The sequence below is a fragment of the Triturus cristatus genome, chromosome 4_1, assembly GCF_964204655.1.
Source record: "Triturus cristatus chromosome 4_1, aTriCri1.1, whole genome shotgun sequence".
NCBI classification, from domain to species: domain Eukaryota; kingdom Metazoa; phylum Chordata; class Amphibia; order Caudata; family Salamandridae; genus Triturus; species Triturus cristatus.
The window spans coordinates 247829443-247846277 of NC_140585.1; the positions used below are offsets into that span (position 1 = coordinate 247829443).

General features: G+C 43.6%; 1 protein-coding gene across 6 annotated transcripts in view; it reads left to right on the forward strand.

Annotated features, from left to right (window-relative positions):
- The window catches only part of WDR91 (WD repeat domain 91), a 194654-nt gene that overhangs the window by 689 nt on the left and 177130 nt on the right, over positions 1-16835 (forward strand). For 5 of the 6 annotated variants that reach the window (XM_085651980.1, XM_085651984.1, XM_085651979.1 and 2 more), the window contains exon 2: positions 3876-4014. In XM_085651980.1, coding sequence (XP_085508106.1) covers positions 3892-4014 — 123 coding nt within the window. In that variant the 5' untranslated portion in view covers positions 3876-3891. Of the gene's footprint in view, positions 1-801; positions 821-3875; positions 4015-16835 lie in introns of those variants that run through there. The other variant, XM_085651983.1, reaches the window with a different exon arrangement.

Consider the following 16835-nt stretch of genomic DNA (forward strand, 5'->3'; position numbering starts at 1 on the left):
AAGATCTAAGACATTCACTGCTCTGTTTTACAGACCAAACGAAATCCACGCACAACTGCCTTTTTTTCTCACTTGGTGGCCTCTTTAGGGCTCTTGCATTTTATTTTTTTGTCCCCATTCCTTCCCCAATGATGCCTGATGTGAGTGCATGCTACTGCCCAGATTCCCGGGTATCTTTTCTTACCTGAGACATATTTGTTATTATCTAACCGCATTGTACTCTTAACTCCTATTGAAAACTTTATATTAAGTGAGTGTCAGGGTCTATGTAGATCCAATGCTAAATTTGTAAAAAGAATAAGTGCTGTGGCTCAAATCTTTCTTAGAAGCCCGCCGGTGCTGCATGCCGAATGTCAGGGTAGCCGAATGCCAAGACTGTCTTGTTTTAATTTCGCCTCCTATCCCTTTCAACCACAAACATACTCTACCTGCCTCTTTAACTCACTCAAATGTGGTCTACCGACTGGTGGCCTGTTGAACTTGGACCTGCTACCGCACCCAAGTTGGTGGTCAAGAATCTGGGAGTTGGTTTGGATCAACCCCTTTCAATGAAAGAACAGGTTATGTCTACCTTTGGCTCCTGCTTTCATACTATGCGCCTACTGAGAAGAGCCCTCCCCTTTATCCCTCTCGCTGCTCGAAAAACAGTGGTCCACGTGCTGGTGATCAGTCGCCTTGACTATTGTAATGTATTGCTGACCTCTGCAAATAAAACACTGCTATCTAAATTACAGGTGGTGCAGAACACTGCTGCCCGACTTATTTGTAATCAGCCGGCTATGACCGCTTCGACAACCCTCCTTCAAACCACTGGCTTCCGGTTCGTAAGATAATTATTTTTAAGCTGTGCTGTCTTACACACATAGCCTTAACCAGCCATGGCTCCGTCTATCTAGCCTCCAAACCTAAACAGTACCACCCGCCTAGACAGCTGAGATCCAGTTTCAAAGCACTGTTAATCATCCCACGTTTCAAGAAGACCCTCTTATGTGGAAGGTCTTTTTCGTATCTGGCTCTGCTATATTGTAATAAGCTCTCTCCCTATATCAGGACCTGCTTGGACCATTTTCGCTTCAGGAAACTCCTGAAAGAAGACCCGTTGCTTACTTTGAAAAGTACATTGGATTTGATTTTTATGTTTTTCATTTGCCTCTCATTTCTTGTGTTTCTAAATGCTTAATTTATGACTACCTGGTAGCTGGTTATTTGAGGTGGGCAATGTCTATATAGTCCCAAGTCTTTAATTACATTAGGTGGTTCAGTGACTGAGTTTTCCAGCTGCCAATATTTCCATTGTCAAAATAAGCACCGACTGTAAATCTGTGTAGTGGACAGTATGGAGTTGCCCAGTTTTAATATGTGTTTCGTTTATGTATATTTAGTGGACGGCATGTGCAAGCATTATTAGTTGTCTACATAAGGTGTCTTATACATTCTGTTCACTTGCTCCTTGTTATGTTGTATACTGTAAATGTGATATTGTGCTGGTATTGTGCCGATTGTACATTCCTTGGTCCAAACATACATTAGTTGAATCAATTGTGTATTTGTAGGTTCAACTGTTCATTTGCTAGAATTACTCTGACTTTATTTATCTCTATGTGCATTCTTTAAATTAGTTATATACTTGATTATGCCCAATTCCATTTAATGTGCTCTAGATAATGATGTGATAGTAAGTAGTAGTAAAACTGTATTGGATTTTTCACAAAAATCACAAAAGTGTGCATAAAATACATAGCATGGGAGTCATTAGCATTTTGTGCAACCTGAAGCTGAGGGCACGACACGTAACCCCAAGTTTCACAGCCATAACTTGCCAGTGAGACACACTTGGCCTCAAAAACTTTGAGCTTCGCCTCTACATTGGTATGACCATGAACCTTGCCAAAAGACCAACTCCACTGATTGCCCCTTTAAACCTCATGGTATTTGTCTTCAACATGGGTTGCCAAGAGAATCTGGAATCCTGGAATCCAAAAGGATCCCTAAATAAAGAAAGTGCGTAACCCTGGAAATGGGGTGACCCTTGACCACATAACTTTTGGATCTAATGTTTCAAGCATGCTTTTAATTTCCTTACTATGTGCTTTGCAATTGGAATGTAATTTTAATAATACACATTCTTGCAAAAAAACATTTTAAATGTTAGCACATTATTCGCAACAAAAACTCACATTCCTCAAGACAGACATATCTGTAGTCTCCAGCAAATAATAAATACTAAACTGATGATGCTTAAATGGTATCAATCATTGTAAAGTTCTAAAATCAAATAATAAATCATGTAATAGTAAAACTACATAACAGCTATCATCTAATATGGTCCTTTGTTGGCACCTAGGGGTTCAGGCGACATTTATAAAGCATTCGGCCTTTGGCCTTGCTTGTGGTATATAAATGTCACCGGTGCCTCTCTTTGGCAATACCCTTTTTGGCAATATTGGTCCATATTACAATTTACAGTAAATATATGTGTGTGTGTGTACGTGTATGCATATATATGTATGTATGTATGTGTGTGCGTGTAGAGGAGGTTCGGATCAGCCCTCTTCTGCCATTGGTCTGTATGACTGTTGTTTACACTCTGCTTCCATCCATTCAAGCAGGGGGCAATGGGTCAGCCTTTTAATCTCTAGGCCATTGAATGACAACATTGGTGTCATCCCATGTGCTTGCTTAAATGTAAGGGCTGGCTGGCCAGTCCTTTAGTTTTCCATTCCCTCCTTTTATAAGTCCCCTTTCATTTGTTTCCTTCTATTTTTATGTGCATTTTAGAGCATACTACAGCTTCCCAGACTGTGTTAACTGAAAGCTTGCTTGCCCTCCTTTTGATTAGCAGTGTGCCGCAACCCATTTGTCCACTGCCACTAAACCAGACAATCCTAATGGAATGGTATTTCTCATAGTGTATCATTGTTCTACCTTTCCAAGATGGCCCACATATTGATTCTGAATGTGCTGTTTATGTTGGAACTTTAAAACCACAATTCATTATGTACAGTACCATTGCCAGACAGCCATCGACTTCACTGTTTATTCATTTCAATTGACATTGCAAGCATATGCCTGCCATTCATATGTTAAGTGTGTGTTTGTAACCATGTCTGACCTATTGAGTGTCTAAAAACACCAATGACTGAAGACACCATTTCATTTATGAGCCCGACCCTTCAACATTTCCAGTGCTTGTTTTCTGTTTAGTGCGCCGAGTGTGCTTCCTCTAAGTACATAGAACTTTGTGCCACTAATATTGGATATATAAAATTCTCTAGCTAAGAGTTCCCATAGCAGTGGTCTTGTAAGTGCTTTCTTCAGCTGACCTTTTGGCTGCATTCAGAATTGTACCACAACACCTCCTTCGTGGAAAGGTTGTCTATGGAATGCTGTGAACAAGCTAAGGCATTAAAGTGATGTATCACAAACCTACACCTTCCAGGCTGGACATTACAGCTTCTGAGGTGTCTGGTATATCTACACCATGGGCCACGACAGGCCATCTCTGACTCATTAGAGTAAAATATGGATTCGCTAGAATGGAATGCCAGTCTGTTGGTATTGTGGAGTGACCCAAATACAATGGTATTGGAAACAAAAATCCTGTCTTCCAGAATGTTTAAAAACATTGGCATGAAAAAGTGCATTCTTTATACAAAATCATTGTTCATAAAATGAGAGGAATAGATATGGGATCTCTAGGTGCCTCATTAAAATAGAATTCTAAGAAAGGATTCCTAGATGAATGGTGGAAAACCTACGACGTTTGGAATGTGTGTTGATACTGAGCCTTGGGTCTGTGCGTCCACTTGGGGTCCAGAAATCCCTTATCATTTATTTTAATGTCACAATATATGTTATTCTTTTTTTGGCTGCAGGGTTTAGGGACCCACAATGGGGGCGGCTGTGGAACGGACTGATGAACTAGTGCGCGAGTATCTCATCTTCAGGGGATTCACCAGCACATTAAAGCAATTTGACGCCGACGTAAAGGCAAACAAGGAGAAGGGATTTCGGGTGAGTAAGCAAAAAGAAAAAGTACTTCTGGGTTTAAAATGTCCACTTAAGGAGACAGAATGCAAGGCACATATTCTCAAATAACACGATGGGGAACTCATTGAGAACATTCTTTTATAATTACATTGCATATAGCATTGGCTCTAGGGCTACTGTAAATTTGAGTTAGGAACATTGGGGCCTATTCACAAAGGTAAACTTACAAGTGAGGGAATCTACACATGCAAGTTTACTCTTTTACTTTTTAGTATCTTTAGTAATTTTGTCAATTAACCCTTTACAAATGTGAACACATCTGTGGGGCGTGGCCTGGCAATATTCCAGATAAGACATAGCTGCTTTTAGCTCTGTCTATTAGCCCAAATATCCTGCATAATCCTGCCACGGAGATGGTACCAGTTAATTCACAGAGCATATAAATCTTAGCTACATTGTGAAGTGTTAACTGAAGAGGGAATGTACTGCCTCTCTTGCTATAGCTGATTGGGCCGTATGACGCCGCTGCCATCCAGGCTTGGAGCACTGCTGCTTCGGTGCCCTTGGAGCTTGCCTGTAGAGAAGACTCTGTGCTCTCTGCTCTGTGTCTGCCCTCTAGCGTGGGGGGGGGGATGAGTGGAGGTGGAGGAGCAAGACGGCTGCGAGGAGAGATGGCGGAGCTAGGCCTTCAGCTCTCATGGGGCCCGACGAGCACTGACCCTGTTGAGGTAATGTTGCGGGTCACTGGGGGCAGAGGCTGATCATGGCACTAGAAGGAAGACTGTGACTGGGTCTGGTGTGCCAGTGGTGATTGGTGGGGCGAATTTAAGCCTAGACTGCAGACACGCACATTATATCGTTGCTCTCAAATCCCTCTAGGCCGGCCAGGAGTAGCAGGCTGGAGGAACCGGACCCAGGGAGGTGATTACGTCTCCTACAAACTGGGCCCACGTCTCAAGGTGGCATTTACAGCGGAAGGACCTAAAGATAGCAGGATCTGGGTCTGTGGCCCTGGGGCCTGGATACAGACTGAAGGAGTGCTGTGAATGAGGGAACTGTATGAAGAGCCAGTGCAAGGACATGGTGATAAAGTTGAGACTGTGGTACTCATTGAAGGGCAGTAGCTGTCTGTGGGTTTTTGGGAATCCTATAGTGATCGCAGGTTCTGCGGTTGGATTGTTTTGGAGAGTAGTTGCCTTGCAGTGAGAGTGAATTTTTGCGAGGTGGCTAACGCCCTGCAATAGCTTCTCAGACACTCATGTGAACATTTCCCCCAGAGGCATCTTGCTTTTCTACGCAGTAAGCTTCACTGTGGAGTTTTGTGATCTTGGTGACAAACAAAGGGGCATGTACGTTGCAACAAACAAGGCTAGATCAATATGCACCCGCCCCGGGGGCCCTCTATTTGTGAGGCCATGGATGGACCTTTGGGGACACAGATTTTTGCAGCAATCAAAAAGGCTAGCCAAGCACTGAAACACATTTTGACACTTTTTATTGATGTAAATCTTCACCGTTCAGATCTTCTCAAGGTTAGTGACAGGGTTAACCAAATGGAGGAAACCATGCAAGGGTTGACAATAGAACTGCAAAAAAAAGATATGTTCATTGTTATTCCTGGTCCATCAAGTTGATAATGGTGTAGAGGATGTAGATGGTCGAGCACGGCATTGTAATCTGCGATTCATTGGCCATTTAGAGGGGGTGAAGGGCCGGCACCTCGAACAATTCCTAGAAACCAGGATAAAGACCTCTCTCCATCGGATTGATTTGTCCCCATGTTTTGATGAGGAAAGAGCACACAGAACACTCGTATTCCCTCCCCACCCAACTACCTGGAGCCCCTCCTTGGCTAATCATCACCAAAACTCTGAACTACACAGACAGACTTAATTCTACATAAAGTCAGGGAACGTTTGGAAATCTACTGCGTGGGGGCAATGGTGCGGATATTTCCAGACTATGCGCAGCGGGTGCAACAACTTTGATACACATTCGAGCCGTTAACGCAAGAACTCGTACTGCAATATATAGTCATTTATCCAGTCAAACTGCATTTCATACATCTTGTTTGGGGGGTGGGGCGGCAACTGGTCACTCCCAGCTTAGGGGAAGAATGGACCATGACAGACCAGAGATCAGTGGTGATGGTACGATGAGTATGCATGCCGGTTTCGCGGGAACATCCAGAGGCGACCCAAATTTGTCATAGGACACAACTGATACACATGATTGATGTAAGCTCCGGTTGATTTCCAGTACCTAACGGAGTCTCTCCTTGGGTGAGAGCGCATTTCTCATGTTTATTTTTCTAGGGCTAGAATGGTCAGCTGAAGCAAGTATTCTTCTCTCTTAACCTCAGTTTTGTCTCTGCATAGTCGGGCGGGGGAGGCATATCGATGCTTCTGCATATTATTCATATCTACTATATAGTTTGGGGTAGTGAGGAACAAATATCTGATGGATTGGGGGTGACCTCTTTTTTTCTGTCGGCCCTTCCGAATGATGGTTAGAAGGTCACACTTTTTGGGCACTCACTATTCAGTTGAATTGTTGATATTTAATAGTGTCTACCTGGGATGGGTGGGAGAGGGTTACAGTTCAGAGTTATTAATAGTTCAGACATCCATGTTGTCACACACCACACCACGTTCCACTATGGGCGATACTCAAGGCGAGTGCGACCAGACTCTGGTCCCTCCTTGGAGTCGAGAGTAGAGAGCAGTTAATTGAGTTTGAAGCACATCAGATAACTCGGCTAACAAGGTGACACAAAATACTAACATGGAACGGCAGAGGCCTGGGTATGTTTAAAAAAAGATATAGGGTGCTCTATTTTTTTTTTTTATAGCAATCGTTTTTATTGATTTTCAGAACAACAGTAGCTTTGCACAAGCACAGTCAAACAATAACAAGTAACTGCCGGGAGTCCCCCGGCCCTAGGTATCTACAGAATGCCCCATAGGTGGTTCAGATGCTCCATGTGCGACCCAGGGGACCCCCTCCTCAGACTCCTCTGGAATCCCGTCCCACCCCCCACCCCCCCCACTGCCCCCCTCCCGCCCCCCCCCCCCCCAGAGGCTGCTGCATAGCGTCCGAAATGACAAAAAAAGGGAAACCGTTTCAGACCGGGGAAAGCCAGGTCCGGAAGAGACGCATCGCCCTCCATGCGGGCGGGAAGACGGCTGACGGGAGGCCCCTAGATAGGTAGGTCAGCAACGAGCCCCAGGACTCCTCAAAGGCTGTGGGATCCTCCCTAAAGCACATCGCCAAGCGCTCCATCGAAAGCAGGCGCCACAGGCGGGCATGCCACAGTGACAGAGCGGGAGCAGCCTGTTTCTTCCACGCGGCTGCCACCGTGAGTTTAGCTGCCCCCACGCAGAGCCACCATATAGCTTTATCTCCCCTGGTGCTCTATTTTTTGAAGAGATATGGAGTGGGGATAGCCTGTCTCCAAGATACTCTCCTCATTGACATGACAGCCAATTATTTACATCCACGTATTTTGCCTATGCTAGTGGAATGGCCATATGGGTTAAACGAGGTGTTCCATTTAAATTACAGTTCTCCGAATCGGACATAAAAGGGAGGTGCATTTTAATTTTTGGGCATGCCAAATGGTAGGGACATCACCAACTTTTATGTGTATGCTCCAAATACTGATGGCCCAGCATTCTACCCCCAAGATGCAAAATCTCCTGGCTGCATACATTGACACCCCTTTCATATGGGCGGTAGATTTTAATTGTGTCTTTGATGGCACTCTGGATCAATTCCCTCCCCCACTGATGGATACGAAACCCAGAATGACTCAATCACTTTGGAAAGCTATAGAAAAGTTGCAATGCATTGATATATAGAGGACATTCCATCCATAGACCCAGGTATTCTCCAGTATGTCCCTGACCCATAGCACACGCAGTAGATTGACCTGAATACTGGGTGTGACTCACGACGCATGGATGATGCAAACAGCTGCTTATCTTAGTAGGTATCTGTCAGACCATGCATCCCTAGTTGGAGAATACGCTAATGCTGTGGCCCCTAGGACTCTTGGTGGAAGAAGACCTATGCTTGCCATGCTTGCTGACCCCACAGTGCTAGATATTATAGGGACAGCCCTGATGGAGTATTCTGAACATAATTGGGCTACCAGTGGTAATGAATGGGAGACCACAAAAGTGGAGTTAGGCGGAAATGTATAGGCCTTCGTTGTGCGTGTTGGAGAGCAGTTGACTAAAGAACTAAAAAAACTGGCGGTCCAGTTGAACACGGCTCAAGGTAGACCTCAGAATAGTCCGGATTACAGTGTGGCCCTTCTTAAAACGTAATGAGAGCCTTGGGATAAACTTGACAGCTAAACGCTGGAAGATTACCGACAGGGCCTCCATGGAGAGGTCGATAAACTGAGCAGGTTATTGGCTAGATTACTGAATAATGAGCAGCAACGACTCCCTATCCTCTCCCTACAAACAATCACTGGTGAATATGCAACGACGCAGATCGTGATTAACAACAAGCTCTCTGATCATATACACTACATTTACAATAGGGGTCATCTGATCTCACCTACCTGCTTACTGACTTATTATGATGTATCACATACACCAATGCTCAGTGACTCATTAGGGAAGAACTAGAGGGTGACTTGATGTTGGAAGAACCTAAGGGAGCTGTGAGAGAATTGACCACTAAAATGTCAAGGAGTATTGGGTTCCCTATAGAACTATATCAAACTTTTTTCCCCTCACCTTATGACGAAGCTGTGACAAACCTTAAGGGAAGCCCGTGAGGTAGGGGACATGCCCCCCACAATGGCAGAGGATATTGTGCCCATACTTTAACACCATGGGGGCGGGGATCCTTGGACCCCTTTGCATATCCTCCAATCTCCATGATCAATTCAGACATGAAAATTCTGTGTACAGCATTAGCAATCAGACTGGGTCAGAAAATGTAAAACCCTAATATGGGGCGACCAGTGTGGATTTGTCCGTGGGCGTAACACAGTGAATATTAGATGCCTGACACCTGCGTTCTCTCCTCTGTACATAATAGACAAGAAGACATGGCTTTACTGGCCATAGATCCAGAGAAGGCCTTTGATACCCTCAGCTGGGAGTATCTGTGGGAGGTCATGTGCTGCATCGGGTTTGGCACGGAATTTTGCAAATGAGTGAAATTATTGTATGAGGAGCCCACTGTCAGGGTCTGTACATGTAAAGTAGTGACAAAAAGTATCTCAGTTCAATGGGGAACATGACGGGTCTTTTCCCTCTCCACGCTGCTCCACACCCTAGCCGTAGAGCCCCCAATGATAACACTTTGTTCAGAAATGGTTGAGTGGGGAATCGCCTTCAGAGATGCATCCCAACTTGTTTCTCTATATGAGGACGACTCGTTGTGTTATTTAGGACTCTTACAGGAGTTTGTCCCACTGCTCTTAGAGCCACTACGTAGTTTTAGTGCGGTCTTGGGACTGCAGGTTAACCTTAACAAAATCTTACGGGAACAGTCACAACCAAAACCCCAGGTGAGTTGCCGGAAGTCGGACTGCGATAGGAAACAGGAAGTTTTGATACCTTAGGCATTATGGTGACGCATGCAGTGGATAAAAAATATGAATATAATATGGCATGGGTGATACGAGGCCTGAAAACCTCGATTGAGTTCTGGACCTTGTTACCCCTTTCAGTAATGGGCAGGTTGGCTATCGCAAAGATGGTAGTTTTTACTTTGTTGTCTTTATATGTTACAAAACTCGCTGTGCCCTCTGTCATTGTCTACATTTAAACAGCTGGACAGTTTGTTGGTTAAATTGGGTTGGGCGGAGCACGGTGTCCCTGCCCCTCTTTAAAAAACCTGTGGAAGGAGGAGGATTAGGGCTCCCAAACCTGGAAACGTATTACTACGCAGCACACGAAACACACACGCTATTTGGGTGGCAGTGGAAAACACTTTGGAAAAGAGAATACTTAAAGGTGCATTTGGGGATGCTTTGCTCTTGGCTCTGCTTATGAAATTTCCTATACGTAGTTTGACAGATGGGGATGGTGTGGGAACAAATTCACCAAATGTCAAAGGGGATGGCCATGAACTGATGGTGTGGTGGAGGCTGTAATACCTTGGGGAATCTTTATCCAGGGGCACATTTATTACATTTCAGGTAGCCCAAGAGGCATTCAGGGTGGGTCCAGGACAGTTCCTCCACTATTATAAATTATAGAAAACGGCAAGGAAAATCTGAGCAGTGTTCCCATCCACTCCTGTCCTGACAGATACTTTGCAAGCCATCCGTCAACTGGGAACAAACCGACACTTGATAACTCATTTGTATAGGGCAATGAGGCAGTGTTAGACCTGACAGCATTAGGGTGGTCTTCCCTTGACCTTTTAACGGCTCCCTCTCTTTTTCTGACCTCTTTTTTGCTGGTTTTAGGACTGTGCACTTTACCACTGCTGATCAATGTTTGTGCTGTGCCCTCTCCCCTAAACATGGTAACATTAGCTTAACCCCTGATTGGCATATTTAATTTACTTATTAGTGCCTAGTAAAGAGCTCTACATGTGCCTCAGACCTATAAATGAAATGCTACTTGTAGTCCTGCAGGATTCAGTGTGTCTCTCACTTACTTAGCCCTCTGACCATGGCTCAGGCTTGCCATTGCAGAGCCTGACCTGGGAAGCTAACTCTCTTGCCAGGCCTAAACCATCCCTTTTGATACATATAAGCCACCCCTAAGTTAAGCCCTGTCTAACCTACAGGACAGGGTGCAATGCATTTAAAAGGCAAGACATTTATGTTTAAGTTTTACATGTCTAGGTAGTGAAAACCCCCAATTTCGTTTTTCACTAGTGAAAAGCCTATCTTTCCCATAGGATAACATTGGGATTACCTTATTACATCTTTTAAATTGTGAAGAGATAGACTTTTCAAGTTCGGTTTCACTGGATGCACAATTTAAAATCACACCTTATGGTGAAGTCGAATTTTAAATTACAGTTTGACAAAAGCCACTTTTAGAAAGTTGGCATTTGTTTACACATTTAGTGCCTGCTGTCTGTCTTTGTTCAATCTGGGTTGGGTGACTGCTGGGCTTTGTATATTCCTTCTAGACAGCCACACACAAAGGGAGCTTAGGTATGTCTTGATGGGCCTTCCTGGGAGTTGGGAAGGAGGAGCTGGGCACAGCTCACACATACACCTGAATAGGCTGTGTCCTGTTCACACATAAAGGACTGCATAGCCCCCTATAGTGAGCCTGGAGCCAGAGCAGGAAGGGATGACCTCTGTGTACTTCAAAGCTTTCTTTGAAGTCTCTCCCACTTCAAAGGCACAACTAGGTATAAGTACTGGACCCCTGAAACCATGACTGTAGTACACTTCTGGATCTGTGAAGCCTCTGCCTGGAAGAAGAACTGCTTTGCTGCTGAAAGGACTGTCTCTCTGCTGGACTGCTGATTTGCTGGACTTGCTGAGCTGCCCTACTGCCTGCTCTCTCCTGCCTGAGTGAGAAGTACTGGACCTGCATCACTTGAACCCAGAGTGACTCCAAGTGCTTGCCTCCTATATCTCCAGGATATCAAAGACTTCAACTCATCCTACTACAGCACCTGGACTTTGCTTGCTGAAAGTCTTGCCCTCCCAAGTGGTGCCAACCCAATCCTGGGCCCTTGAAAGTTGGTATAAAGTGCTTCTTCATCCAGAACCCACACCTGCTCATTGAAACAGCACATCGTTGCCTTGACGTGAGTCGGTATCAGTGAACCTCATTGTTGTGTGGAATGGACCCAGGGCATCACTCTCAGTACCGCTGCATTGCCGCAGTTGTGCGGAGAAAATAGACGCATTTTGTCCACTGTGTACCGCGGCACAGACGCATTGCTTCGGCTGCATATAGCATTTTTGTCGACGACGATGCATTTTGGATCAAGGTACTCTGGTTCAGCGGGCCCAAGTGGGTCCCAGTATTCGGCCCGCGCTCTATCATGGCCCGGCCTGTACTTCTGACTTTGGTCCAGCGCGACTAGATATCCCATTTAAGCACTTATTGATTCTAAATGCTATTTTACCTTTATTCTTTAATAATTCAATCTTGACTTCTACTAGTTGGATTTGTATTGTTTTGGTCTTGTTTTATTTATAAAATGATTCTACCTGGAGTCTTTTTGTGGTGTTTTCATTGAGGTACTGTTTGAAGAGTTGTGCAAATACTTTGCATATTGCCTCTTAAGTTAAGTCCGACTGCTCTGTGCCAAGCTACCAGAGGGTGAGAACCGGATAATTTAGGTTGTGTTATGACTTTCCCTGACTAGGATTGTAGTTCCTGCTTGGACAGGGTGCATACTTCTACCAACCAGAACCCAAATTCTAACAGGCAGGATGTCTCCTACACACAACATAAGGGCAAGGGAGCATGACAAAAAGGATCGTGGAGACTAGTTCACTGAAAGAGTATGGGTCACAGCATGTACAAATATCAGAGAGGTCTTCAGTAATCTTGATTTACATAGATCCAATGCAGCTTCCTTCATAGAACATACATGACCCTGGTAGTTCTGAGTAACCTAAATCCTGATAAAGTTGCTACCTGTCCTAGATGTCAGGCACCCTTGACCCCCTTTCTGCACACAGCTTGGGATTGCCCCACACTACACCAATATTGGTCGACAGTCTTCACTACATGAATGGAAGCCATGGACCACACCTTGAAGCCCAGGCCTGTACCAAGCATACTGGGGGTAATTCCCAGAGCAAAAGATAAAAAGATGCATCATAAGTTTATTAGATTGACATTGGTCCTCGCGAAAAGGGAAATGGCAATGGGGTGGATGAGTACTTGTATCCCCCATTTACCTCAGTGGTGCAGAGATGTGTTGGTATGGGTGAAGGTGGAGGAAAAACAAATAAAACTGGCTAGAAGGGATGAGAAAGTGCAGGATAACCTACAAACATGGACTGAGTTGGTGGATAATTTCATAGACGTGGATAATTCGGAGGCAGACTTGGACATAACCCCCTAAATGTGGAGAGGACAGTTGAGGATTGGCATTCTTGCATTGCTGCAGACCTTAGGGTGAGATTGGATCGAATTGGAGGGGGTTGGTCAGACGACTTGATCATGCAACATTTGTGTTCATTAATGGTGAATTGGTGATAATATAAACATTTTTTACTTACGTTTTGCTGTTGGCTACTGTACACCATGGATGTCTTAGGGTTATGGTTGTATATCTTATAACTAAAACTTTACTATATTATAAAAAAAAAAAAAACTAGTGTAAGGTTGCTCAAAAGCCTAGATTTACTTGTTCCCCACCACCTGAAATATGGGGTAGAGTCAGTAAAAGTGTCATATAGGACCATAAAGTTGACTTTATAACTATATTTGATATTCTGCAATTGGGGATGGAGAGCTCCCTATGGTACAAGAACATTTTGAAAAATTATTTAAAATATTTTAAGTTAAATGTCAACGTAAATTAATTTACTATATGAATTTGAAATGAATATAAAAAAAAAATACTACAGCACTATTAACTAAATTTTAAATCAAATGTGATTAATTTAAGTATATTAAATTACAAAACATTTATTTATAATCCAAATTGTATTTTTAATATTAAAATTAATGTGTATATATATTTCCTAAAAAGTTTAAATACATTAATTTATTTAAACATTATTTCTCATGGGGCTGTATTTTAAGTATCTACCTCCATTATTTTCTGTGGTAGGGTTTTGCAGTACCTTAAGTGGCCATAGGACGGTGTTTGACTTTCTCCAGATCTGAGCAGACTGTTCTAGGATCTTTTTGGCTGAAATAACTATAGCTGTGCAAATTGTAAGCCAGGGAATGTATGCGAAAGCCACATTGGTCCATACATAAATGTCCATACATAAAAGAGAGGCAGAGGCAGTGACCCGCACACATAGTTTCGTGATTAGAATTTGTGAGAGGCTGGCTTAGTATATGGTGTTCAATTATGTAAGTGTAGCACCCTGCACTAATCCAGACAACCCTTATGGTTATTTTAGTGGTCTTAGACAACCTTGGCAAGATCTCCAAGTAGTAGCTCTGAAGAGCAGCCTTCAGGCTTAGTTCAGAAGGAGTGTAAAGCTTGTTTTACCAGTACTTAATCTTATGGTATAGGTTAAGTGAAAACGAATCACACAGTGTACTTATACAAAAAAGATATTTTATTACAAACACTCACTATTACAAACACTCACTATCACATTGTATTATCGCCTACTCAGAGATATAAACACAATACACATAATACTTAGGAAAAAGAGCACCTAAGTAGCACAAATACTCTCCAGGGGGAGATCAAACCATATACTAAAATAGTGGAATACGAACCACGTCTCAAGACAAGAGTGAACCGAGAAGACCAAGGAACCACCCAAGGTGAGTATCTAGGAACCCCACGGAGGTCGCGCGCAGAGTGGGAACACAAGCGCAAGTTCAATGTTAGTCAAGGAGTAAGTTGCGATTGCAATTTTAAAGAAGAAGGACCCTTCCCAGTGGAATATGGAAGGTTGGAGAGCCACCCCCAGGGATGTGGAATTTATTAAAATATCTACTCGTCCATGGACCAGGTTGCTTCATAAATCTTCTTGTCCTTGAAAAAAATCCACTTGTCCCTTTTGTACTTTGCTGCCACAATTTGTTGTTGCATTACAATCTCCTTATATAAGAGCTCTGATATAGCCTCTCTGATTATGCAGTGGCTCGTAGGGTTTGAATACTAGCAATTCCCTTATGTTGCCACATTTCCGCAGATCTACATACTGGGGCTGTAGGTAATGGTAAGCAATAGTTCCAGGTTTGTAATGCCCTTTTAAGTCTGTGCAACGCTACTAACTTGCATGTTTTAAGGGTTTTCATCAACTCTTCTCTAATCTTTTCCCATGCTGAGAAAGGTTGGCAATTTACTTCTGACAGTGGCAGACGTAAAACGTCTTCCAGGGTTGGGCAAAAAGTGGTTGGAGGGAAAGTGAACTTGCAAACACTTAGATTATCGCATGAGGAAATCTACACATGCATATTTGCTCATGCTAAAATGCAGTTCACAAATATTTTCTAGGAGTACTACTTATGTAAATTCTTGTGAATGTACGAAAGCCATATATCTGCACCTAATGCAAAGACATATACCATGGGTGCACTTTTGAGACTTTCTTTAAGAATTGGGTCTCTAATTAGGTTTGGCGTTATCCATGACCTTTTGTGTTTATTAAAATTCTGTCTCTTTATTGGCTAGCTTCACTGTGAGTGACAGCATTGTGTTTTCACAAGGAGTATATTTGCACACAAAGTAGTTTCATTCATTGCCAGGAACTACTGTGGCAATGTGTGCTTTTTTGAAACCAAAAACATGTTTTGCTTTTGTTAATGTTTGCTATAATGGTGAGGGTCTTGCAGCTCCCACACTAATAAGGTTTTACAAAAACCATGCCAAAACAAGTAAAGAATTGACAAAACCAAAAGGCTGTCCACCAATTTTAGACCTGCTGGTATTGCCAATGCTTGTTTATTTTTATATTTCCCATGATTTTTTCCACTATGAATATTTGTGGGAAACACATTTTACTAAATGATGCTGCAAAGAAATGGTATCTAATACTTTTACAGTAGTTTAGCTAAATGTTTTTTTTCCTACATGCATTCTTCGGTGAACATTTTAATTTGAAAGCAAAGAATCATCAATCTTGCTTATAAGCTTCTGCAAATATTTATTTGCATCTAATCAGAGAGCTTTCTGGGAACATTATACATAGGCTCATATTGCTAAACTTTAGACGTGTGTACACATTTTTATACTGGAACCACTGCCAGTAGTACAGTCCGAGCTTAAATTTACTTAGAGCGCTCACCCTAATAATAAAGGCTTTGCATTAATGAACCATAAATACAAGTTTGAACAGCATTAACACATGGGCACAGATATTACCTTAACGGCAGACAGTGCCTTTCCCTGATTCATAATATGGTACTATAAACTGGCAGCCAAAGGGTTTGTGCTGTAGGGATTTGGTCCCAAGGACAAAATACATATGAAAACTTCTTGCCCTTGACCCCAAACAATATGTCCTGGGTGTCGGGCTATAGGAATTCCACATCTCTGCACCCCACCCATGGATACCCTAGGAACCAGTATACCTACACCAGGAAAGACGGGTGCATAAGGGTCAAGTGATGTCCAACACCGCCGTAGACCACAATGGAGGACTTCCGGAAAGATGCCTCTGGAGAGGAAAACGAAGGAGTCCTGTGGAATCCAAAGGTGGATTCAAGGTGAGAAGAACCTGAATAAGCAGAGGGGACAGAGTCTATGCCACTCAGAAGTGACCAGGAGGCACGGAAGACGAATGCCCACTGATGTTGGGGATACAGGAGAGTTTGACGGTGCCCTTGTTGTTGCAGCTCTGTGGACCAGGCAACGATGTGGAAGACCAGGAGTAATTTACGAGCTGTCACATGTGGGATGTCGAGAGCCAGGGGGTCAGTGTCCGGCAGGGCCATCAACAAGCCTTCTCAGCAACAACCAACGTAGTCGATGAATAAGGTGCCGTGTCGGGACAAACAAGATCCAAGTGACTCACCACAAGCAGGGAAGTCAGAGCAGGCCTGAGCAAGCAGGGGAGCCCACTGAAGCCAAAAAAGACCCTCAAGAGGACCCATGGGCCAGAGGCACAGGAATCGCGAGAGGACCTTGAGCAGCTCACCAAAAGATGAAGGCCTACAGTGCAGAGGATGCGATGCAGGCAAAGTTCTTTGCTGCAGGATATGCTTAAGGTAGGAGCTTCTTGGAGCCTGACGATCTCTGGAGGAGAG